General features: G+C 34.4%; 1 protein-coding gene across 1 annotated transcript; it reads right to left on the bottom strand.

Moving 5' to 3' along the window:
* Positions 1–233: 233 nt before the first annotated feature.
* On the bottom strand, positions 234–14,589 carry LOC114331318 (uncharacterized). Its single transcript, XM_050660913.1, has 2 exons — positions 14,563–14,589; positions 234–920 (listed from the first exon to the last, which is right to left on the bottom strand). The coding sequence occupies exons 1-2, from the start codon at positions 14,587–14,589 to the stop codon at positions 234–236; spliced, it is 714 nt and encodes a 237-aa protein (XP_050516870.1).
* Between the last annotated feature and the right edge of the window lie 10,420 nt (positions 14,590–25,009).

Raw genomic sequence — 25,009 nt, forward strand, 5'->3', positions numbered from 1 at the left:
GATACGGCTGATACGGCGGTAGCTACGCCTCTGTGTCGATACGAAAACAGTCGTTTTCCTCTAGTCTTTAGGATATTGCGGGATAATCCACATACTATGTTTTAATAAAAATGCCTTAATATTAAACAATGCTCTTTATTATTACTGATTTCAAATTTAAAAACATTTCAAACGACTTCCTCCACTTCATTATTACTGGCTGCGTATATAAAAACGTGAAAATATAGTTTATCTTAGGCACAAGTTAAGGTTGCATCACAAATTTGGGTAGCACTATTAAAGGGACGTCCGGTAGGACATTTGTAAATGTTCAATAGGTAATTTCCGTTGAAATAAGCACATGTATAGTATGATAAACAATCTTTTGAATTTAGTGAAAATCTTCCCAATGGTGTATTTGCATTGCACTCTGCTGTTTTGGGAGCAGCTGTGGTTGTCACAGTAGTAGGTATTGTTGTTGTAGCTGCCGTCTGTGTAGTTGATACGGTTGTTGTACTAGCAGTAGATGAGGAAGTAGATGAAACAGAGGTAGTCACAGTTGTCGTAGTAACTTCGGGTGTAGTGGTAGTTACATCTACAGTAGTAGTAGATATAGTTGTTGTGTTAGTAGATGGTTCTGGCGTAATCGTAGAGCTACTTTGGGAAGCTGGAGTGGATGAAGTCACTGTAATGTCTTCTGTAGTACTAGATAAAGTGGTTGTGCTGGTAGATATTTCTGGCGTAATCGTGGAGCTACTTTGAGAATCTGTGGTGGATGAAGTTGTTGTAGGTATTTCCTCGGTCGTTGTTTCTTTAGTTGGATCAAAAGTAGATGACTCATCAGGTATTACTACTGGTGTTGATATTGTTGGAGAGAACGTAACTATAGTTGTAGTAGAGGTGGAAGGTTGTGCTGTTAATGCCTCGAATACTTTTTCTATCTAAAACAAATAACTCTTGCTATGATATTTTGCCTGTAGTTCAGGCCTAATTTTTTATCGAAGCTTTTTGGCGGGATCAATGTATTTCATATTTTTAATATTTTGCATTGTGATTATAACAAGGAGTTTGGTAGAAAATAGTTATGTAGGTACAGACATAAATATAGTGCCTATATAATTATGTTTTAGTAATCAAAAGTAATCATCCTTCTAATATAAGTTATCACATTTCAGAAAAAGATCCAAAAATTTGTCTGTTTTTGTTATTTATTTATTCTTCAAATATTATTTGGTGAAACTTTATTAAGAATTTAAAAAATACTTCAAAATCTTGCTGTCCTTAAGTTACAAAATGTCAGTTTTACAGTAAAATATTTATGTTTTGAGTTTACCCTGAGATTTTTAAACTATTTGTAGCAGAAATTCCTCTTCTGTTATCCATTATTACTAAATATATCTCCATGTCGACACCAAGAGACAATCCAATAAAATGTGATTTGAGGAGCTGGAGCCCAAAAAATCGCTTATTTTATATCTGATTTTTTTTCATGAAAATAAAAACAGACGCACTCAAGTTCCTTCTATAACTATGTAGATATTTAAGGGGGGGTATAGTATTTTTGATTATTTTTTTCGATTTTTTTTTATTGGCTTATTTGATTGTAAATATTTTCAAGAGTATACCATTAAGAGGAAACAGTAGCGATCAACAGGTAGCGAAAACGCGTTCCAAGATTGCGGCTGTACTTTTGAATATTTTTTCGAGATATTTGGCACACATATTCGTAATATAATAAAGAATGGCGGTACAGAGCCCAATTTGAAAAATATATTAATTTGTGGAAATTACTCTGTAATTAAATACAATATTAAGAAAACGAGCTTGTACCGCCATTAAGAAGAACAAAAAAAAAATAAACTTTCTTCAAATAAACTTTTTTATCCGATGCCTAGGTTTTATGTCATTTTGGAACTACTAAAATTTTTTATTTCATTAGTAGTTCCAAAATGACACAAAATCTAGGCATTGGATAAAAAAGTTTATTTGAAGAAAGTGTATTTTTTTGTTCTTCTTAATGGCGGTACAGGCTCGTTTTTTTAATATTGTCTAAAAATTTTTATTTCATTAGTAGTTCCAAAATGACACAAAATCTAGGCATCGAATAAAAAAGTTTATTTGAAGAAAGTGTATTTTTTTGTTTTTCTTAATGGCGGTACAGGCTCGTTTTTTTAATATTGTATTTAATTACAAAGTAATTTGCACATATTAATATATTTTTCAAATTGGGCTCTTTACCGCCATTCTTTATTATATTACGAATACGTGTGCCAAATATCTCGAAAAAACATTCAAAATTACAGCCGCAATCTGGGAACGCGTTTTGGCTACCTAAAATTTCAAGTTAATCCGAGCAAAATTGACGGAGATATGGATATATACAAAAATTTTCTTAGTATTATATTGACAAAACTACATTTTTTAAACGCGTTTTCTGAAAAACATGTTTTTTTGAGGCGGTTTACATCATAACTCAAAAAAGAATGTGTGTACTTTGTACGCACGTAAGAAGTTATACTTCTAGTATACAGGGTGGTTCATCTTATTCGCCTCGGTCTCTGTACGGAAAACCACTTGATATTTTAAAAAAATTTCTTCACAGAAATATACAGGGCCTTTAATACTACAACCTAAAAATAATGTGAATTATACAGGGTGTTCCAAAAAAGAGTGGTATATCAAAGTTATATTTTTTCTTATGGAATGCCCTATATCTGATGACATTATTGAATTGATCTTAAAAAATAAGCTATACTTTCATAAGGGTTCCCTATACCTAAATACAGGGTGTTTTGATTTATTTCGATTTTTATAAAAATGTAAGGTTTTAGAAAAAAATAAATATCTACCAATCTAAGAAGCAGTAACAAATTCTTTCTTGGATCTTAATAAAAGACCATTTAGCATACTTAAACAGATGCTTATTGCAACAAAATTTCTTACAGGGTGGTCAAAATATGAGATTGTTCTATTAACAAATTCAAGCTGTAATAACTTACTTATTTTAAATGGAACACCCTGTATCTTACTAGTCTATTGCGTAGAAAATTTACTTAGCTTTCAATTTGTACTAGGGTTTCCTATACCTATCTTTTTACAGGGCGGTCAAAGTATTAGATTGTTCTATTAACAAATTCAAGCTGTAATAACTTACTTATTTTAAATGGAACACCATATATCTTACTAGTCTATCGAGTAGAAAATTTACTTAGCTTTCAATTCTTATTAGGGTTTCCTATACCTATCTCCCTTCATTTTTTAATTATTTAAAGATTTCCTAATTTGTAAGCTTTAAAAATTAGAATTACATAAGTACCTATGTCGTGTTTATGTACAACACATCACCAACACCGGCAATATACTTAGACAAGATACTGTCATTAATGAAATTTTCAGTGTTATCATGTAGTCACACAGAGTGTTGTATTATTTTAGTTGATTTTGGCCTGCATGTGAAATTGAATAATACGTTTATTTTAAACTGCATACCCTATATTAGATGCCGTATTCTGGAAGCTATTTAAATTATATTTCATTCCGTATAATTATTTTCCATATCTTAACCCAACGGTTATTAAGTAAATTTAAGAACGCCACTTTTTGTTTGAATCTTTAAATCGCAATTACAAACAATTAAATGCAATTGCTACTTTGACGAAAACGAGCCTATTGTACAAAAATATGTAAAAATGGGTATTTACAGAATAACATGGGAATTTATATCTACAGAATAACATGTGTATTGAGAATGTTAACATGGAATTGAAGAGATTTTAAATATCTTCCATTATAAAGAATAGAATATCGAGTATGTCATTTAAAATAAGAACACTCTGTGTGATTAAATGATAAAAATGTGAATTTTATTAATGAAACTATCTTGACTAAGATATTTAAGTATATTGCCGGTGTTGGTGATGTGTTGTACATAACCACGACATAGGTAGGTACTTAATTCTAATTTTTAAAGCTTACAAATTAGGAAATCTTTAAATATTTAAAAAATGAAGGGAGATAGGTATAGGAAACCCTAATAAGAATTGAAAGCTAAGTAAATTTTCTACTCGATAGACTAGTAAGATACAGGGTGTTCCATTTAAAATAAGTAAGTTATTACAGCTTGAATTTGTTAATAGAACAATCTAATATTTTGACCACTCTGTAAAAAGATAGGTATAGGAAACTCTAGTACAAATTGAAAGCTAAGTACATTTTCTACGCGATAGACTAGTAAGATACAGGGTGTTCCATTTAAAATAAGTAAGTTATTACAGCTTGAATTTGTTAATAGAACAATCTCATATTTTGACCACCCTGTAAGAAATTTTGTTGCAATAAGCATCTGTTTAAGTATGCTAAATAGTCTATTATTAAGATCCAAGAAAGAATTTGTTACTGCTTCTTAGATTCGTAGATATTTATTTTTTTCTAAAACCTTACATTTTTATAAAAATCGAAATAAATCAAAACACCCTGTATTTAGGTATAGGGAACCCTTATGAAAGTATAGCTTATTTTTAAGATCAATTCAATAATGTCATCAGATATAGGGCATTCCATAAGAAAAAATATAACTTTGATATACCACTCTTTTTTGGAACACCCTGTATAATTCACATTATTTTTAGGTTGTAGTATTAAAGGCCCTGTATATTTCTGTGAAGAAATTTTTTTAAAATATCAAGTGGTTTTCCGTACAGAGACCGAGGCGAATAAGATGAACCACCCTGTATGATTTCAACGAAATCAATATACTTTAAACAGTTTCTCTACTACTTTCCAAAAATTTTTATTAAAACAATACCAAAAATTAAAAAAATAAAAGAATAAACACACACAAACACATTGAAAAATGCCACACATGATTTTTGAACAATAATTGTTGCCAAAAATTTTAATTAAATACGTATTTTCTGAAAAAAATTATATAATAATATACTTAAAATCATAAAATCTATAAAAAATAAATAAAAAAATGATATAACTTGCATTGGGCTTGAACCTACTTCCACTACGAGAGTCGAAGCGATTTCAAACTGCACCACCTTCGCGTATACGTCATGTGGGAATATACACAAACTGAACAACTTTTTGACATTTTGTTGATGAATTTTTATTAGTTTGATTTTTGTCGAATTAAAATACAACAATATAAAGAGTAAGAAAACGATACATTAGATGAAAATTTGTAGAAAGTTTGTTCGTAATCAGATTATGTAAATTAAAGCATTGCCTACTAGGGGTATAGCATAGCAAGTACTAGGTAAAAATATTATTTTTTTTTACATTTTCCAAATAGGTATGAAGATAATTTTTTATTGGAATACAACTGAAACATTTAGAATTACGTACCTGTGGCTTTTCAAAATTTTTTAAAAAGTCACTATAATTATAAATTTGATTTTATTTCTGTCCTCACAACAATAAAAACTAATATATTATACAAAATTTTTGTTTACCGATAACCTCCATATTGAACAATTATTGACAGATCATTTCAACACCCAATCAGAGCCCGTCTAAAGACTAATACCAAACTGTCGGTGTGCGCATGCGCGCAGATCAATATAAATTCACCCTCAATCTTAATCGCGCCTAAAGAAGTATAACTTCAAAAAGTAATGCACCGATCTTTCTGAAATTTTGCACACTTCTTTTTGAAGTTATACTTCTTTACGCGCGATATGAGGGTGAATTTTAATAGGATTAAAACCTTTGATCCCGCCGCAGTCGCATTACAACTTTGTTCTGATTGGATGTTCAAATGACATGACAAAAATTATCCAATATGGCAGCTGTGGCACAGCTGATGGACTGTGGTTTGGTTATGTATGGTTGTTACGTTTTAAAATTTGTAGGAAGAGAAACAACAAACAAAAAGTTAGTTAATGGTTATACTGCCTTTTTAAATAGTTTTCATATTATATTTTTGGACTTATTAACATAGAAGAGATGATTGTTGCATGCCAATGTGAAAGCCCATCAAACTGTGACTAGTATGAGTGCCGCAAAATTACTGATAAAAAACCTATTAGCTCGAAGGCGTAGAGAACTGTGGATAACAACAATCAACCGGGAGGATCTACGATCTCGCTTAATTAAAGCTAAAGAATCTTACACTGGTAAGTGTTTTAAAAATAGTTGATCAAATTTTCTTATGATATTTGAACATAGCCACTTTGCACGATGCAAGTGATTGCGAAATTTATTAGTCGTTATACGGGCTCTGATTGGGTGTTGAAATGATCTGTCAATAATAAATAATTGTTCAATATGAAGGTAAACAAATGTATAATATATTAGTTTTATTGTTGTAAGGACAGAAACAGAAAAGTTTATAATTGTAGTGATTTTTAAATAGTTTTTAAAGCAACAGGTACGTAACAATTGTAAATGTATCATAGGTACTACCTATTTGAACCTACGAAAATACATAGTATGTAATACTTTTATTTACATAATTTGATTACCATCAAAATTTCTATCAATATTCAACTAATATATTGTTTTCTTACTCTATGTTTTGTTATATTTTTTCAATTCTAATTCATTTCAATTCAAAATCAAAATAATTTGATTTACATAATTCAAAAATGTCAAAAGTTTAATCCGTTTAGTTAGACGATCTTCGCACATAATGACACACTGTCTCCGTGGCGAAGCGTTTAATGCGAGTGAACCCCAATACAACGCCAATACCAGCCGCGCTGGTAAGTTGGTTCGAATCCCAATAGAAACTTTTATTATTTTATTTTTTTATACATTTTATGATTGTAAGTATATTTATTATATAATTTTATTTTCAAAAAATACGTATTTAGTTAGAAAATTTTCCGACAATTAATGTTCAGAAATTATTTGTGGCATTTTTAATGTGTTTGTGTGTGTTTTATTCTTTTATTATTTTAATTTTTGGCACTGTTTTAATAAAAATGTTTGAGAAGTAGTAAGTATAAATTAGTTTAATATTTAAATAAAATATAAATAAAAAGTATATTAATTTCGTTTATAATCATATAATCATATAATAGAAGTATAACTTCTTACGTGCGTACAAAGTACACACGCACACTCTTTTTTTAGATATTTTACTAGGTAGTGACGTCGAGTTTTTGCTTATTTTAATATTTTTTTTTGTTTATATTACCATTTTCTCTTTACCGAACACACTTTTTTTGTTTTTTTCGATTTTTTCACTTTAAAGTTATACCATGAATTTAAAAATCAATATAATCATAAAAACTCGACGTCACTACCTCAAAAAACCCTTAAACTAAAATAGTCTTTTTGGTTTATATGTTTCAAATGATTATGTCCGAAGATATGGTGTACACCGCAAATCATCTTCTTCTTTGGATCATCTACTGAAAAATGACGCCACTGCTTCATTTTTTAATATTTTTCAATAAAAATTTAACTGAATAATCTTCAAGTGTTGTTCTTTAAGATATCCTTTTACCCATTTAATTTAACCCTATCACTTTCAAGGGAAAACGTTTTAAAATTATGCAAAAAAACGTAGAATTAACTATACCCCCCTCCCCTTAATTGAAATATCTACAATAAAATGACCCCCTACATATTTCTCATAGTTCTCACCGTTTCTCACAGTAAGATCGCCGCTTCTTTATTATATTCAGTGGCATCATCTATGTACGAAGCTGTGAAGATGTACGAAGCATATAAAATATCTAACCTAGGACAAAAATACTCTCTGGACAAATAATCTCATACAAAAAGTCTCCACAGAAAATTCCCACAGAAAATTCCCACAAATGATCCCCACAAATAATCCCCAGACAAATATTTAACAGACAAATTAAGTTTTTGAAATGTTGCATGCATTTAATTAAAATGGATGAGTAAATATTTTTGACGTATAATTTACAAAAAAAAGAACAGCTTATTTTGCGTGACCTACAATCAAAATGATCGTTTTCAGGATATTATTATCACGAATAGGCAATGTTTTGAAGCGTGGCCCGTCAAAATGGTCCGGTCAAAACAGCCCCATCAAAAAAGCCCCGTCAAAATAGCCCGTAAACAAAATAGCCCCCCGACAAAATAGATCACACAAAATAGCCCTGGTCAAGACAGCTCCAGTCAAGCCCCGGCGAAAACACCCCCAATAAAAAGTTTTACCTTTTAACGGAGTACTATTTATTTTAAATCACTATTCTAATTGGGAAATAGGCCACAACTTAACTTAAAAAAATGATTTTATTAACGTTTCGACTCCATTTCGGACGTCGTTGTCAAAATACAAAATATTAATAAATTAAACAAAAATGTTGTTGCTTAGTAAAATAATTCTTCTAATAATTTAATTTAATCTCGCTTATTCCTATCGGCAATTCAGACATATAATATGAGTTTTAAAGTAGAAGACTTTACAATGATATTGCCAATATCTATGAGTTGCGTTCCTGGGATGACTTTATTGAAAGATAGTTCATTCGATTACATGAAATCAATCCCAACTCAAGAATATCCGTCACAAAAAAATCATAGCATGTGATCCGTGTTTAAAAAGACAACCACACGCAATGGGAACAGTAAAATTCTCGTGTTAGTGATTTCATAGTAAATCACGAGGAAAAACCAGGAATTTTTTTCCTGGTTTTTCCTAACAGAAGACACAGTGTTCGAGTTCTCTGAAAAGACCATTTTTATTTAATGTAGTTAAGATAAACATCTGAATAGAGGATAATTAACATTTCCGAACAAATGTATTTTTAAAGGATTATTAATTTCATGATGAATTCTGAAGGGGGCTTTTTGGTCGGGGCTATTTTGTGGGCGAGCTATTGTTTCGCGGCTATTTTGTCTGCAGGCTATTTTGTCGGAGCTGTTTTGTGTGCGAGATATTATTTAGGGGCTATTTCGTCGGAGCTTTTTCGACAGGGTATTTTGACGGGGTACCGTTTTAAAGAGATTTTAACGAAAAATAATTAACAGGATTCCCACAGCACTAGCTCCCTCTCCATATTGTCGGTATGAACCCGCACGGGGAACACCAGTTGGAATAGGAAATAGGAATTCGAAATTTGGTAATCAAAATTACAATTCATGCTTAATGTTATATTGCTTATCATTATTTCCGTGCTGAAAAGCGGTTTCATGTCAATTTAAATGCTCTCATGCACTGAGGCTGAAAAATTGCATTATTTATTGTACAAATAATTTTTTTTTGATTTTTAAAGCTTTAAAATGAAGATATTTCAATTCCAACATAAAAAAATTGTAAAGCCAGATTAACGAATTTGTTGCTTAGCTATTATAAATTGTTTATCCCAAGAGGTCAAATGTCAAAGGCTATAACTTTTTGAAAAAAAATCGTAGAGAGTTGATGAAACATCCAATATCCTTCTAAAGAGTTATGTTTTCATATTCTGATGTAAATAAATGCGTAAAACATTTTTAAACCTCCAATTTTGTTTGAAAATAAGGGGGCAAATTTCGTTATAAACATTTAGAGCTGAAGCGGCCCTGTACATCCTATGTGTTTTTCACTTACAGATTATTGTTGCTGAAGATGAAACGAAGATTTATAAAAAAAAAATAAAAAATTTCTACGACCCACTGAAGCCGAGATAATTTTTGGGTTTGAAAATAAGGGGGAAAATTTCGTTATAAACATTTAGAGCTGAAGCGGCCCTGTATATCCTATGAGTTTCTATCTTACAGATTATTGTTACTGAAGACGAAACGAAGATTTATAAAAAAATTAAAATTTCCTACAACCAACTGAAGCCGAGATAATTGTTTTTTTTTTCTTAAATCGTAGTGCCTTTATTTATAATAATTAAGAAATTATTTTACAGTCATTGACTAAAGAAAGACTTATATTATCTTAAAATAAAAATTATTATAAAATATTTACTTTACTTTACTTAATCAGTAGACCCATTAGTACCTTTCGGTGTAGGGCCATTTATAATACAATTCATTAAATTACAATTCAATAAATTACAATATTTTACAATCTTCTGGATTGTCCTAGCTCTTAACGAACTTTCTCCATTCCTTCCTATTGGATGCCATCTGTGTTGCTTCCTGCCAAGTCTTACCCTTACTCTGCAGTATCTGCGAAATGTCACTGTTCCATTCTTTGATGGGCCTTCCTCTTCTATTCTTACCTATTGGTTTGGCTTCCCACACTCTTTTCACTTGTCTATCATTGTCCATCCGGGTTAGATGTCCGAACCATGCCAATTTTTTCTTCTTGATTGAGTCGAGTATCGGCTTGATTTTGAGTCTTTCTCTTATTTCTTCATTTCTGATTCTATCTGTTCTTTTTACTCCTATCGTTCTTCTGAGGTATTTCATCTCTGCTGCCTGTATTCTGCTCTGGTGTCTTTTGTTTAATATCCAATTTTCTGCTCCATATGTCACCGTAGGTCTATATATTGTTTTGTATATTGTCATCTTGGTCTTTGTTGATATTTCTTTGTTATTAAGGAATCCTCTATTTAGTGCTTGGAATAGTTTTCCTGTGTTTTCCATTCTGTTGTTAAGATCGTCCTCTATGTCTCCTTTGTTGTTGATTACTGTTCCTAAGTATTTGTATGAATTTGTCTGTATTAATTGATGTTGGTCTATCATTATTTCTATTTGATTTTCCGTCCCTTGTTTCCTTGATATTTTCATTATCTGAGTCTTCTCTTTGTTTACGTTTAAGTTGTATTTGCTTGCTTCTAGGTTCCATTTCTCTAAGTTGTATTTCAGTTTTTCTGCTGTTTCCGCAATTAATACTATGTCGTCTGCAAATATACACATCTCAGCGTTTATCATTTGCATTCTGTTCCAACCGATGCAGTATTTCTTGAAAGTTTTCTTACATTCTTTCACTATCTCATCTATTACATTTATGAATAGCACTGGGCTGAGACTTCCCCCTTGTCTAACTCCTTGAGTTGTTTCAAATGGTTCTGACTGTATATTTAACATTCTTACTGTATTTGTTGTTTTCATGTATATACTCTTTGTTGCTTCTATCAGTTCTTCGCTTACTTCCTTCTTCTTTAGGCTTTCCCATATATCTTTTCTTTTGACTGAGTCGAAGGCTTTTTCCATGTCTATAAAGCTCAGGTATATTTCTCTATTTTTCTTTAATGCTTTTTCTATTACTTGTTGCATGGTAAATATATGGTCTTGTGTGTTGTGTCCTTTCCTGAATCCACTTTGTACGTCCTCTAATTTATGTTCTATTTCTTTTCTGATTTTCCTTTCTATTATGGTTTCGTATACTTTTGCTGCTACACATAGTAGTGATATACCTCTATAGTTCTTACAGTCTCTTGTGTTTCCTTTTTTGTATATATGTATAATTACTGCATTTGTCCATTCTCTGGGTATTACTTTTCTCTTCCATATTAGGTTATATATGTATAACAATTTTTCTTTTGCTTTTATTCCTATATATTTCATCATTTCTGGTGCTACTTCATCGCTTCCTGGTGCTTTTCCAATCTTTATCTTTCTTATTGCTTCATCTAGTTCTTCTTTTTCTATAGTTTCTGGATTTTCCGTGTTTCTTATGGATACTCTCTTTATGTGGCTTTCCTTCTCCATTGTGTTCACTTGATTTCCATTCAGTAACAGCTGGAAATGTTCCCTCCATCTTTCCATTATTTTTTTATCGTCATTTATTATTATTCCTTCCTTGTTCATTATTTGTTTCAGTTTCGTTTCTTTGTTGCTTCTTAGGTTTTTCAGTGTTCTATAAAATAATTTTACGTTTTCTGTGCTGTTTTCTTCCATTTTTTCTCCGAATTTTTCCCAACTTTTCTTTTTCTCTTTCCTAACTATCTCTTTAACTTTTGTTCTTTTTCTCTTATAATTTTCATATTTTTGTTGTGTTTTGTCTTGTATGTATTCTTTCCATAATTTCTTCTTTTCTTTTATTTCTCTTTTCACTTCATCGTTCCACCAAGACGTTTGTTTCCCTCTGTTGTTATTTCTTGTGGTTCCACATATTGATTTAGCTGTTTTTATCATCGCATTTTTAAATTTTCCCCATTCTTCTTCTATTGTTTCTGTTATTATATGTTCATTGTCTATTTCTTTCTCTAGCCCTTCTGTGTATCTTATTTTCGTTGTTTCTTCCCTTAGTTTATAAATTTTTATTATTTCTTTGTGTTCTCTGTTTATGTTCTCATTTCTTTTTATTTCTTTTCTTTTGCTTTTGAATGTGGTTTCTAGTAGATAGTGGTCACTACCAATTTCATAACTCCTTTTCACCCTTACGTCTCTTATCCAGTTCTTATCTGTTTTTTGCACTATAGTATAGTCTATAATTGATTGTTCGTCTCTTGATTTGACTTCTCTTGTGATCTTGTGTATCCTTTTATGTTGGAAGTGTGTGTTCATAATCACCAGGTTATTGTCTAGACAGAATTCAAGTAGTAATTTTCCATTTTTGTTTATTTTTTCCTCCCCATACGGTCCGATGACATTGTTCCATTTTTCTGCTTCTTTCCCCACTCTACTGTTCATGTCTCCTGTGATCACCATTTTCTCTGTACAATCATTTATCACTTCTTGTAATTTGTCCCAGAACTCATTCTTTTCGTTTTTTGTTGCGTCTTCATCTGGTCCATAGCATATGATTAGGTTTGTATTGGTTTCCTCTGTATCCATATATATATATGTCTACTCTTAGTATACGTTCGTTGTAATATATCCAATTTTTTACTTTGTTGATACTATCCTTCTTAATCAGGCACGCTACTCCTGCCTGAGCTCTCTTCGTTTCTTCCACTCCACTGTATATTAGTAACATTCCGTTTTCTAATATTATTGATCCTCTTCCTTTTTTCTTTGTCTCTGTTATAGCTACTATTTCAATGTTCTTATCTCTAATTTCTTCCCCCAGTTCTATTTCTTTCCCATTTATACCTCTTACATTCCATGATGCCATTTTCAAAATTGTTCTGTTCTTTTCTATGTTTAAGTTGTACTTCAATTTGTTTTTCCTTAAGTTTGTGTTATTATCTTTAAATCTGGTCATGTCCCTGTTCTTTGCCTGTTTTGTTTCTCTGTCCATCATTGTGTTTTCTACAGCTAGTTTTTTGAACAAGTTGGTTCTGTATTGTATGTTACTTTTTCTATCCGGCTTGTTTTTTGGTTCCATTTCCACTTAATGCCTTCAATAATTATGAATCCATATCCAATTTTTGTCCTTTTCCCATTAGTCTTTTCCTCTGCTGCTATCTTCCTAAGGTTTCTTTGTATTTCTATCTCTTTTAATGTTAGGTCACATTCTATATATACTCTATGTTGTTTATAGCTCATTAGTTTACCCTTGGCTTTCAGTATTTTCATTTTATCTTCGAATTTTTTACATTCTATAACACACATTGTTTCATTTATCTTTTGTACCCTATTTATTTCTGATTTTACTCCCATTTTTGCTTCTATGAAGTTCTCTATTTGCTCTGTTCCTATTGTGTCTAGTGGTAAGCCTCTCATTATTAGGTTATTTTTCTTCTTTTCTTTCTGACATGCTTCCAAGGTTATTTCTATTTTATCTATTTTTTGTTTCATCGTAGCCATTTCTTTCTTTAGATTTTCATTTTCTCTTATTATTTCTTTCATTTGCAATTTGTATTCATTATTTTCCTTCCTAATTTCTTTTAGTTCCTCAATCATATTACCCATTGTATTTTTTATATCTTCCAGGTCCTTGTTTTTCTTTTTGTTATCGCTTGCTAATTGTCTCATTAGTTCCATCATTTCGTTCTGGCTGCTGGTTTCATTCGTTGATGGTTTCGACCTGTCTGGTGTTCGGTTCACTTTTCTACTCCTGCTAAATATATCTGGCTCCTCTTTGCTTTTTCTTTTACCGTCCTCATTAATGCTATCATTACCATCCGCCATCTTTCTTCCTATTCAAATTATTAAAGTAGGTATGTATTTATAAATACAAATATTAAATCAAATTAAAACCTACTTGATTAAATCAAATTAATTAAATTTTTTACTTTAATTACAAAATATTTATATATTATTCAATTTTTTACTTTAAATATAAAACTATTTAAATACCATTTAATATCTTATTTATTTATTTATATCAACAATTAATGTTCACTTGAATAAATTAGATTTATCAACAATGTCTTCTTCTTATCTTCAATATCTTCTTATTCTTCGATATCTTCTTATTCTTCAATATCTTCTTATTCTTCAATATCTTCTTGTTTTCGTTCAGAAAGCCGACTCTGTATTTTTCGATAGATAGATACCGAAGTACCTTAATTATAATTAAATCAATTTATTAGTAATTACCACTGCTGAAAGCAGCTTCGGCTAGTCCACCCATAGGACCTTGACTTCTTATCAGTGCCAAAAAACTTGACTATGACTGTAATTATTTTACTGTTAGTAGTTAAAATATAATTTTATTAAAACTAGGTTAGATTAATAATGTATGGATCTTACTTTCAATATTCTTTTTAAATTTACACTGTAAATTTCTTAACTCACTTATTTACACTTTGCAAATAATTTGGTGATTTTTCTGCTCGCAAAGCTTCCGTATTTGAAGTTTTTTGCGGAGCGGATTTAAATCGACCTCACTGTCTCTTTACCAGGACCGGATTCCATTATAAAATATAATTACATTTAATTATTAAAAATTATTTTTTAAAATCGGTGCTTTTGCGAGCGGCCGAATTTTGCAAATCGCCCGGCTAGCTTCAAATCCGCGCGCTCGGAAAATTTTTACGTAACTTGTATTAAATTTTGACAGAAAACAATTTAATAATATTGTCATTATAATATACAGTCTATTTACCACTGTATTTGTTTTTCTTGATAAACTTTTATATGTGAAATCCAAAAAGAATAGTCAATACAAGAAGAAAAAGTTCTATATTGTATATTATAGTAAGAAGTAACATTATTATTATTATATTTATATAACAATGAAAAAATTAAAAATATAGTTATATATTTCAAATATGTGTATCATTTTTGTAATATTATTTCTTCACGGGCGATTTGCAGAATTTGGCCGCTCGCAAAAGCACCGACATTAAAAATAATTTTTAATAATTAAATGGAATTATATTTTATAATAATTTTTATTTTAAGATAATATAAGTCTTTCTTTAGTCAATGACTGTAAAATAATTTCTTAATTGTTATAAATAGAGGCACTACGACTTAAGAAAAAAACACAAATATCTCGGTTTTAGTTGGTTGTAGAAAATTTTTATTTTTTTATAAATATTTGTTTTGTCTTCAGCAACAATAATCTGTAAGTTAGAAACTCATAGGATATACAGGGCCGCTTCAGCTCTAAATGTTTATAACGAAATTTGCCCCCTTATTTTCAAATCCAAAAATTATCTCGGCTTCAGTTGGTCGTAGAAATTTTTTATTGTTTTATACATCTTCGTTTCATCTTCAGCAACAATAATCTGTAAGTTAAAAACTCATAGGATGTACAGAGCCGCTTCAGCTCTAAATGTTTATAACGAAATTTGCCCCCTTATTTTCCAACCCAAAAATTAGAGGTTTAAAAATGTTTTACGCATTTATTTACATCAGAATATGAAAATATAACTCTTTCGAAGGAGATTAGATATTTCACCAACTCTCTAAGATTTTTTTTTTTCAAAAAGTTATAGCCTTCGACATTTGACCTCTTGGGATAAACAATTTATAATATCTAAGCAACAAATTCGTTAATCTGGCTTTACAATTTTTTTTATGTTTGGAATTGAAAGATATTCATTTTAAAGCTACAAAAAATAAAAAAAAAATTATTTGTACAATAGATAATGCAATTGTAAAAAACGGCCATTTTGGACCTTTCGCAGGCTGTTTTGCAATAACCAATTAACCAAATTAAACTTACCGTGCCTCAAATTGTATTTTTTAATTTACTACAACTTTCTATTAAAAAGTTTTTCTCTAAAATCAATATCCTAAGCTGCAAAATTAAAAATCATTAAAAATTGCAAATTTAACAAATGAAAATCGCAACAAAAAAAAAGCGCACAATATTTTTGGGTACATTTTAGTAGAAGTTATTCCTGGCATCGTCCTTTACAACAATTGATAGGTTTCAAAAATTCCTGAATTATATCCTGAAATCGACCTATTTTTCACCCACAGCCTGGGGTACGTAGGGAAATAAAATAACGATAATCGAATTTTCTGTAAGATTCAGCTGGTTAAAAATGTTTTATTTTACTACTCTTGCTGCAAAATAGCAATAAATATAAATAGTCGAGGAAGTGAAGCTGGAAAAATGGCAAAACCTTCCAGTATCGATTTGTACAAAAATTTAGTATTAGGCTCATTTCACCCTCTAGTTCATTTTCTATATTGAGCAGTTGTACGCGCTTGGTTTTTTAAGGGTGAAAACCACCCCTAATTGTAAAAAATTATAAAATAACATTTTAAACTTTAATATTGTCAACATTTGCTTCTTATTAGTTACATAATGATTGTTTTGTGCTTTAAGATATAATATCACAATATTTCAACCCTTAAAACCACCCTTGTTGGAGCTATATATGAAAAGTTTACTTATCCTTAAAGGAATAATTCTGCTTGCATCAATTTACATAAAGATTTGGGGTTAGGATCATCTTACCCTGTACTTCATATTCTATATCATGCTCAACGGCGTTGATTATTTTTAGGGGTGTAAACTACCCTTATTATCAAAAATTATATAAACACATTGTAAACTTTAATATAGGTACAATTTGGTTTTGACTGGTTAAATAATGATTGTTTTATGCTTTAATAATAATAATAATAATAATAATAATTATAAACCCTGTGGGAGTTTTTTGTCAGTTCTTCTATCAGGCGCGGCCCCCTGCGAATGGGGGATGCTTTCTGGGTATTCGTAGCGCCAATACCCAGAGAGTAGCAGGGATACTTGCCGTGGAACAAAAACTGACACCTGGCAGTAGGTATAAAATGCACACCCATTAATATGGAGAATTATGGTTTATGTTTAGGATCGCTGCCTGGGGATCGCCAGGGCACGTCTGGAGCCGGCGCTGGACGTGACAGCATGCGGGACGTCGGTGGCAGGGTGTTGAGGAGGCGGGCCCCTGTCACACAAACAGCTACAGCCCAACAACAAGAACAACAACCACAAGCGAGCCAAACAACAGCAAGAGCTCCACTCGCTGAAGGTGCTGCGCTGGAACATCAGCCGGCGCTCACTCAAGCGGGACGACCGAGGCAGCGCATGAAATGGACTGTGTCCATTAACGAAAGCATTTTGCGCTTCTATTATAAGGTGACAAACCTCGGTCAAGAAACGATCGGCTACAGACAACAGCTGTATGCCGAATTTTGCAGGGAGTACCCAGATATTCAAGTATCGGAGCAAAGAGTATCAGATCAATACCGGGTAATCATAAGAAACAACCTTATCCCAGAGACTAGACGCAATACGATCAAAAGCGAAGTCGAACGGGAGATTAATAATCAAGAGCTAGTTTTAGATCAAGTCGCTAATGAAATCCTTGAGGAGCAGATTCCTGAGATTCCCATACCAGAAACTCAACCTGACAATACACAGCAGGAAAACAACGAGTTGCGCGATAGTCTAGCAAACGAAATGGCTCGTGCCGTACAAGAGTTTAATGGAACAAACCCACTTAGCAGACCACCGTTACCACGAATAAACTCTTGTAAGAAACTAGGTGCGCTGTTACAAATTGTGAACACTGAAGTCCTACCCAACTATGTCGTAGAAGCTCACACGTTGGAATATTTGCATATGCTAATCTACTGTGCAGCAACAGCAATTGCTAATGTAATGGGCGTTAAGATCAGAACACGATGGGTTACTAATAACGAAAGAACTGGTAACAGAATTGCACCCTGGGAAAAAAGATTGCTCGGAAAGATCGAATTATTACGTAGGGATATTGGTATAGTCACAGAATACATACGAGGTGTAACAAGTAGAAAAGTCATCAGAAGAGCTGAAGAAATAATGCTGACTACCGCAAGACACTCAAGATATGATCCAGAAAACAACACAGCCCATCAGTGTCTGGATACATTAAAACAAAGGCTCTCCGTTTATTCAGGACGACTAAGGAGGTACAAAGTTAGTAACAACCGCAAAGGCGACAATGCTCTTTTTGAAAGTTCTGAAAAGGCGTTCTATCGAAAACTCAATTCCACTGTAGAACGTGTCGATAAGACTTACCCAAGCCAAGAAGAAATTCATGAGTTTTGGGGGAATCAACTGTCCACGCCAGCTGCTCTTAACAACAATGCTGGATGGATAGAAGATACGACACAGAACTGCCAACACTACATTACCACCCTTTACGAACCCTTCACTACTGAAGAAGTCTCAAATACCATCAAAGAGCTTCATAACTGGAAATCTCCTGGACCAGACGGAGTTCAAAACTTTTGGCTCAAGAAGTTTTGGAGTGTTCATGAATGCTTATCAACACAAATTAATCATGTTATTTCTAATCCGCAGGATATACCATCATTCCTAACTCAGGGAACCACTTACTTAATTCCGAAGGATCAAAATAACACCCAAGATCCAGCCAAATACCGCCCAATTACTTGTCTTCCAACTTTGTATAAATTGGTCACATCCTGTGTAGCCCGGCGAATCTACCAACACTGTGCTCTGAATAATATCATAGAGCCTCAGCAGAAAGGATGCGCCAAGGGTTCCATGGGTTGCAAAGAACAACTCATCATCGACTCAGTCATTTCTAATCAGGCATATTCCAAAAAGAGGAATCTTTTTACTGCCTTTATTGATTACAAGAAGGCCTTTGATTCAGTGCCGCATGAATGGCTTATAGATATATTGAGAATATATAAAGTCGATGATAATATAGTGACCTTTTTAGAGCATATAATGACGGAGTGGAAGACTAGAATTCACCTTCAAATACCTGGTGAAAATAACATCGAAACTGAAAATATCGCAATCAGCCGGGGCCTGTTTCAAGGAGATTCGTTGAGTCCACTGTGGTTCTGTCTAGCTATGAACCCACTATCTCAGCTATTGAACTCCACAGATGCAGGTTTTAGCATCAAAAATAACAACAATGTGGTGGCGAAGCTTAATCATTTATTGTATATGGATGATTTGAAATTAATGGCTTCCACTCGAAACCAACTCGATGAGATGCTAAAAACTGTAGAAACTTTTTCTAATGATATTAGCATGCACTTCGGACTAGACAAGTGCCGTATTTTAAATATAGTCAGAGGAAAAGTACAGCCCGGAGGATTCGATATGCAAAATGGCCAGAACATCGTGGCCATGGGTGAAAACGATATGTATAAATATCTTGGAGTAAAGCAAGCGCGGAGAATTGACCATAAACAAATGAAAACAGAGATAACTACTGAGTTTATACGAAGGGTAAAACAGCTGCTTCGCTCACACCTTAATAGTAAAAATTTGTTTAAGGCACTAAACACCTACGCATGTTCCGCGCTTAGCTATTCATTTGGCATTGTTAAGTGGACAAAAACGGACATAGAAAATCTTCAGCGAAAAGTAAGAACGCACCTCACAAAGGCACAAAAACACCATCCAAAAAGTGCTGTAGAAAGAACGACATTACCACGCAATTTAGGAGGAAGAGGACTTATGGATATAGGTGAGCAATTAGACAAACAAATTGCTAATTTAAGATCTTATTTTCAGATGCAGGCTGAAACATCTACTCTACATCGCGCTATCTGCGCAGTAGATGACACAACACCGATAAAACTGAGGGAAGCAGAACTGCGCATTAACCACCTTACTAAGGACGAAAAAGTGCGCGCCTGGATGGGTAAACCTCTGCACGGGCGACATCCCAATGAGGTCAGCCAAGATTATGTCGACAATATAGCGTCGAACTACTGGTTGACATCAGGAAAGATGTTCCCTGAAACGGAGGGTTCATTACTGGCCATTCAGGATCAGGTTATACCAACCAGAAATTACCTGAAATATATCATCAAAGACCCTCATGTTCAAAACGACAGATGCCGATATGGATGTCAAGCCCAAGAAACCATCCAACATCTTACAGGGGGCTGCCAGGCATTTGCTGCAACTGAGTATAAGGAACGGCATGACGCAGTGGGAAAAATCCTTCATCAGGAGATAGCTATCAAGCTGGGACTTCTCCAAACTGACCATCTCCCATATTATCAATACGTCCCTGAGAGTATGCTTGAGGATGGCAACTACAAGCTATACTGGGACCGCACTGTGCTCACAGACCAAACAGTGGCGCATAATAGACCAGATCTCGTATTAGTCAATAAATTAACGAGACAAACAACCCTCATTGATGTGGCGATTCCTAACAACAATAATCTACGTACTAAATTTACAGAAAAGATCGCCAAGTACAGAGATCTGGAAATTCAAATACGGAGACAATGGAGAATGCAAAGTACCCAGACGATACCGATTATTATGTCTACTACTGGAGTCATTCCGAAGACCCTCCTCGAAAGCATAAAAAAGCTGGGTCTTAATGAACATCTTTATAAGACCATGCAGAAAGCAGTACTACTCGCAACGGCCAGATGTGTACGAAAATTTCTGGGAGATACACCTGCATACCAAGTCACCTAGGGCTCGAAAACACGGAAAGAGTCCCACCAGAGCTCAATCCTTTTGATACCGTAGGTATCTGGGATGAGTCAATTTTCCCCTTAGAGGGAGTGTGAGCCGTATGGCTAAATCTGAATAATAATAATAACATAACTGGAAATCTCCTGGACCAGACGGAGTTCAGAACTTCTGGCTTAAAAAGTTTTGGAGTATTCATGAGTGCTTATCAACGTTAATTAATCATGTTATTTCTAATCCGCAGGAATTACCATCATTTCTAACTCAGGGAACTACTTATTTAATACCCAAGGATGAAAATAACACCCAAGATCCATCCAAGTACCGCCCAATTACTTGTCTTCCAACTTTGTATAAATTGGTCACATCCTGTGTAACCCGGCGTATCTACCAACACTGTGCTCTAAACGATATCATAGAGCCTCAACAGAAAGGATGCGCTAAGGGTTCCATGGGTTGCAAAGAACAGCTTATCATCGATTCAGTCATTTCTAACCAGGCATTCACTAAAAAAAGGAACCTTTTTACTGCTTTTATTGACTATAAAAAGGCCTTTGATTCAGTACCGCATGAATGGCTAATAGATATTTTGAAAATATACAAAGTCGATGATAATATAGTGACCTTTTTAAGGCATATAATGAGAGATTGGAAGACTAAAATTCACCTCCAAATACCTGGTGAAAAAAATATTGAAACCGAAAATATCGCAATCAACCGAGGCCTGTTTCAAGGAGACTCGTTGAGTCCACTGTGGTTCTGTTTAGCTTTGAACCCCCTTTCCCAGCTATTAAACTCCACTGACTCAGGTTTTAGCATTAAAAGCAATAATACTGTAGTAGCGAAGCTCAATCATCTGTTGTATATGGATGATTTGAAATTAATGGCTTCCACTCGAGAACACCTAGAAGAGATGCTAAAAACTGTAGAAACATTCTCTAATGATATTAGTATGCAGTTCGGTCTAGACAAGTGCCGTGTTTTGAATATAGTCAGAGGAAAGGTACAGCCCGGTGGATTCGATATGCAAAATGGCCAGAACATCGAGGCCATGGGCGAAAACGATATGTACAAATATCTTGGAGTAAAGCAGGCGCGGAAAATTGACCATAAGCAAATGAAAACTGAGATAACTACTGAGTTTATAAGAAGGGTAAAACAGCTACTTCGTTCACAGCTTAACAGTAAAAATTTGTTTAAGGCACTGAACACCTACGCTTGTTCCGCGCTTAGCTATTCATTTGGTATTGTTAAGTGGACAAAAACGGATATAGAAAATCTTCAGCGAAAAGTACGAACACACCTCACAAAGGCACAAAAACACCACCCTAAAAGTGCAGTAGAACGAACGACATTACCCCGGTATTTAGGAGGAAGAGGACTTATGGATATAGGTGAGCAATTAGATAAACAGATTGCTAATTTAAGAACTTATTTTCAGATGCAGGCTGAGACATCTACTCTACACCGCGCAATTTGCGCAGTAGATGACACAACACCGGTCAAATTGAGGGAACCAGAAATGCGCATAAACCACCTTACTAAGGACGAAAAACTGCGCACCTGGATGGGTAAACCTCTGCACGGGCGACATCCCAATGAAGTTAACCAAGACTATGTCGACAATATAGCGTCGAACTATTGGTTGACATCAGGAAAGATGTTCCCTGAAACGGAGGGTTCATTACTGGCCATTCAGGATCAGGTTATACCAACCAGAAATTACCTGAAATATATCGTCAAAGACCCTCAGGTTCAAAACGACAGATGCCGATATGGATGTCAAGCCCAAGAAACCATCCAACATATTACAGGGGGCTGCCAGGCATTTGCTGCAACTGAATACAAGGAACGGCATGACGCAGTGGGAAAAATCCTTCATCAAGAGATAGCTAACAAGCTGGGACTTCTCCAAACGGACCATCTCCCATATTATCAATACGTTCCTGAGAGTATGCTTGAGGATGGCAACTACAAGCTATACTGGGACCGCAGTGTGCTCACAGACCAAACAGTGGCACATAATAGACCAGATCTCGTACTAGTTAATAAATTAACAAGACAAACAACACTAATTGATGTGGCGATACCTAACAACAATAATTTACGTAGTAAATTTACTGAAAAGATCGCCAAGTATAGAGATCTGGAAATTCAAATACGGAGACAATGGAGAATGCAAAGTACGCAGACGATACCTATTGTTATGTCTACTACTGGAGTCATTCCGAAGACCCTCCTCGAAAGCATAAAAAAGCTGGGTCTCAATGAACATATTTATAAGACCATGCAGAAAGCTGTACTACTTGCGACGGCCAGAAGTGTAAGAAAATTTTTGGGAGATACACCTGCATTCCAAGTCACCTAGGGCTCGATAACACGGAAAGAGTCCCACCAGAGCTCAATCCTTTTGATACCGTAGGTATCTGGGATGAGTCAATTTTCCCCTCAGAGGGAGTGTGAGCCGTATGGCTAAATCTGGATAATAATAATAATAATAATAATAATAATAATAATAATAATAACCTGTGGGAGTTTTATGTCAGTTCTTCTATCAGGCGCGGCCCCCTGCGAATGGGGGATGCTTTCTGGGTATTCGTAGCGCCAATACCCAGAGAGTAGCAGGAATACTTGCCGTGGAACAAAAACTGACACCTGGCAGTAGGTATAAAATGCACACCCATGAGAATGGAGACTAATAGTTTATGTTTAGGGCCGCTGCCTGGGGATCGCCAGGGCACGTCTGGAGCCGACGCTGGACGTGACAGCATGCGGGACGTCGGTGGCAGGGTGTTGAGGAGGCGGGCCCCTGTCACACAAACAGCTACAGCCCAACAACAAGAACAACAACCACAAGCGAGCCAAACAACAGCAAGAGCTCCACTCGCTGAAGGTGCTGCGCCGGAACATCAGCCGGCGCTCACTCAAGCGGGACGACCGAGGCAGCGCATGAAATGGACTGTGTCCATTAACGAAAGCATTTTGCGCTTCTATTATAAGGTGACAAACCTCGGTCAAGAAACGATCGGCTACAGACAACAGCTGTATGCCGAATTTTGCAGGGAGTACCCAGATATTCAAGTATCGGAGCAAAGAGTATCAGATCAATACCGGGTAATCGTAAGAAACAACCTTATCCCAGAGACTAGACGCAATACGCTCAAAAGCGAAGTCGAACGGGAGATTAATAACCAAGAGCTAGTTTTAGATCAAGTCCCTAATGAAATCCTTGATGAGCAGATTGCTGAGATTCCCATACCAGAAACTCAACCTGACAATACACAGCAGGAAAACAACGAGTTGCGCGATAGTCTAGAGAACGAAATGGCTCGTGCCGTACAAGAGTTTAATGGAACAAATCCACTTAGCAGACCACCGCTACCACGAATAAACTCTTGTAAGAAACTAGGTGCACTGTTACAAATTGTGAATACTGAAGTCCTACCCAATTATGTCGTAGAAGCCCACACATTGGAATATCTGCATATGCTAATCTACTGTGCAGCTACAGCAATTGCCAATGTAATGGGCGTTAAGATCAGAACACGACGGGGTACTAATAACGGAAGGACTGGTAACAGAATTGCACCCTGGGAAAAAAGACTTCTCGGAAAAATTGAATTACTGCGTAGGGATATTGGTCAAGTTACAGAATATATAAGAGGTGTTACAAGTAGAAAAGTCATTAAAAGAGCTGAAGAAATAATGCGGAGCACTGCAAGACACTCGAGATACGATCCAGAAAATAACACAGCCCAACAGTGTCTGGATACATTAAAACAAAAACTCTCCGTCTATTCAGGACGATTAAGAAGGTATAAAGTTAGTAACAGCCGAAAATGTGACAATGCACTTTTTGAGAACTCTGAGAAGGCGTTCTACCGAAAACTCAATTCCACCGTAGAAAGTGTCGACAAGTCTTACCCAAGCCAAGAAGAAATTCATGAGTTTTGGGGAAATCAACTTTCCACACCAGCTGCTTTTAACAACAATGCTGGCTGGATAGAAGATACGACGCACAACTGTCACCACTACGTCACTGCTAACTACGAACCATTCACGACTGAAGAAGTCTCAAATGTCATCAAAGAGCTTCATAACTGGAAATCTCCTGGACCAGACGGAGTTCAGAACTTCTGGCTTAAAAAGTTTTGGAGTATTCATGAGTGCTTATCAACATTAATTAATCATGTTATTTCTAGTCCGCAGGAATTACCATCATTTCTAACTCAGGGAACTACTTATTTAATACCCAAGGATCAAAATAACACCCAAGATCCATCCAAGTACCGCCCAATTACTTGTCTTCCAACTTTGTATAAATTGGTCACATCATGTGTAACCCGGCGTATCTACCAACACTGTGCTCTAAACAATATCATAGAGCCTCAACAGAAAGGATGCGCTAAGGGTTCCATGGGTTGC

The sequence above is a fragment of the Diabrotica virgifera genome, chromosome 1 (assembly GCF_917563875.1).
Source record: "Diabrotica virgifera virgifera chromosome 1, PGI_DIABVI_V3a".
Lineage (NCBI taxonomy): Eukaryota > Metazoa > Arthropoda > Insecta > Coleoptera > Chrysomelidae > Diabrotica > Diabrotica virgifera.

What these genes read in the sequence shown, in the direction of transcription:
- LOC114331318 (XM_050660913.1), bottom strand. Translation starts at nt 14,589, where the DNA reads ATGGAATCCGGTCCTGGTAAAGAGACA. An exon ending in CCGGTCCTGGTAAAGAGACA is followed by an intron (nt 921 to 14,562) that starts GTGAGGTCGATT and finishes TATTTGTTTTAG; the next exon opens with ATAGAAAAAGTATTCGAGGC.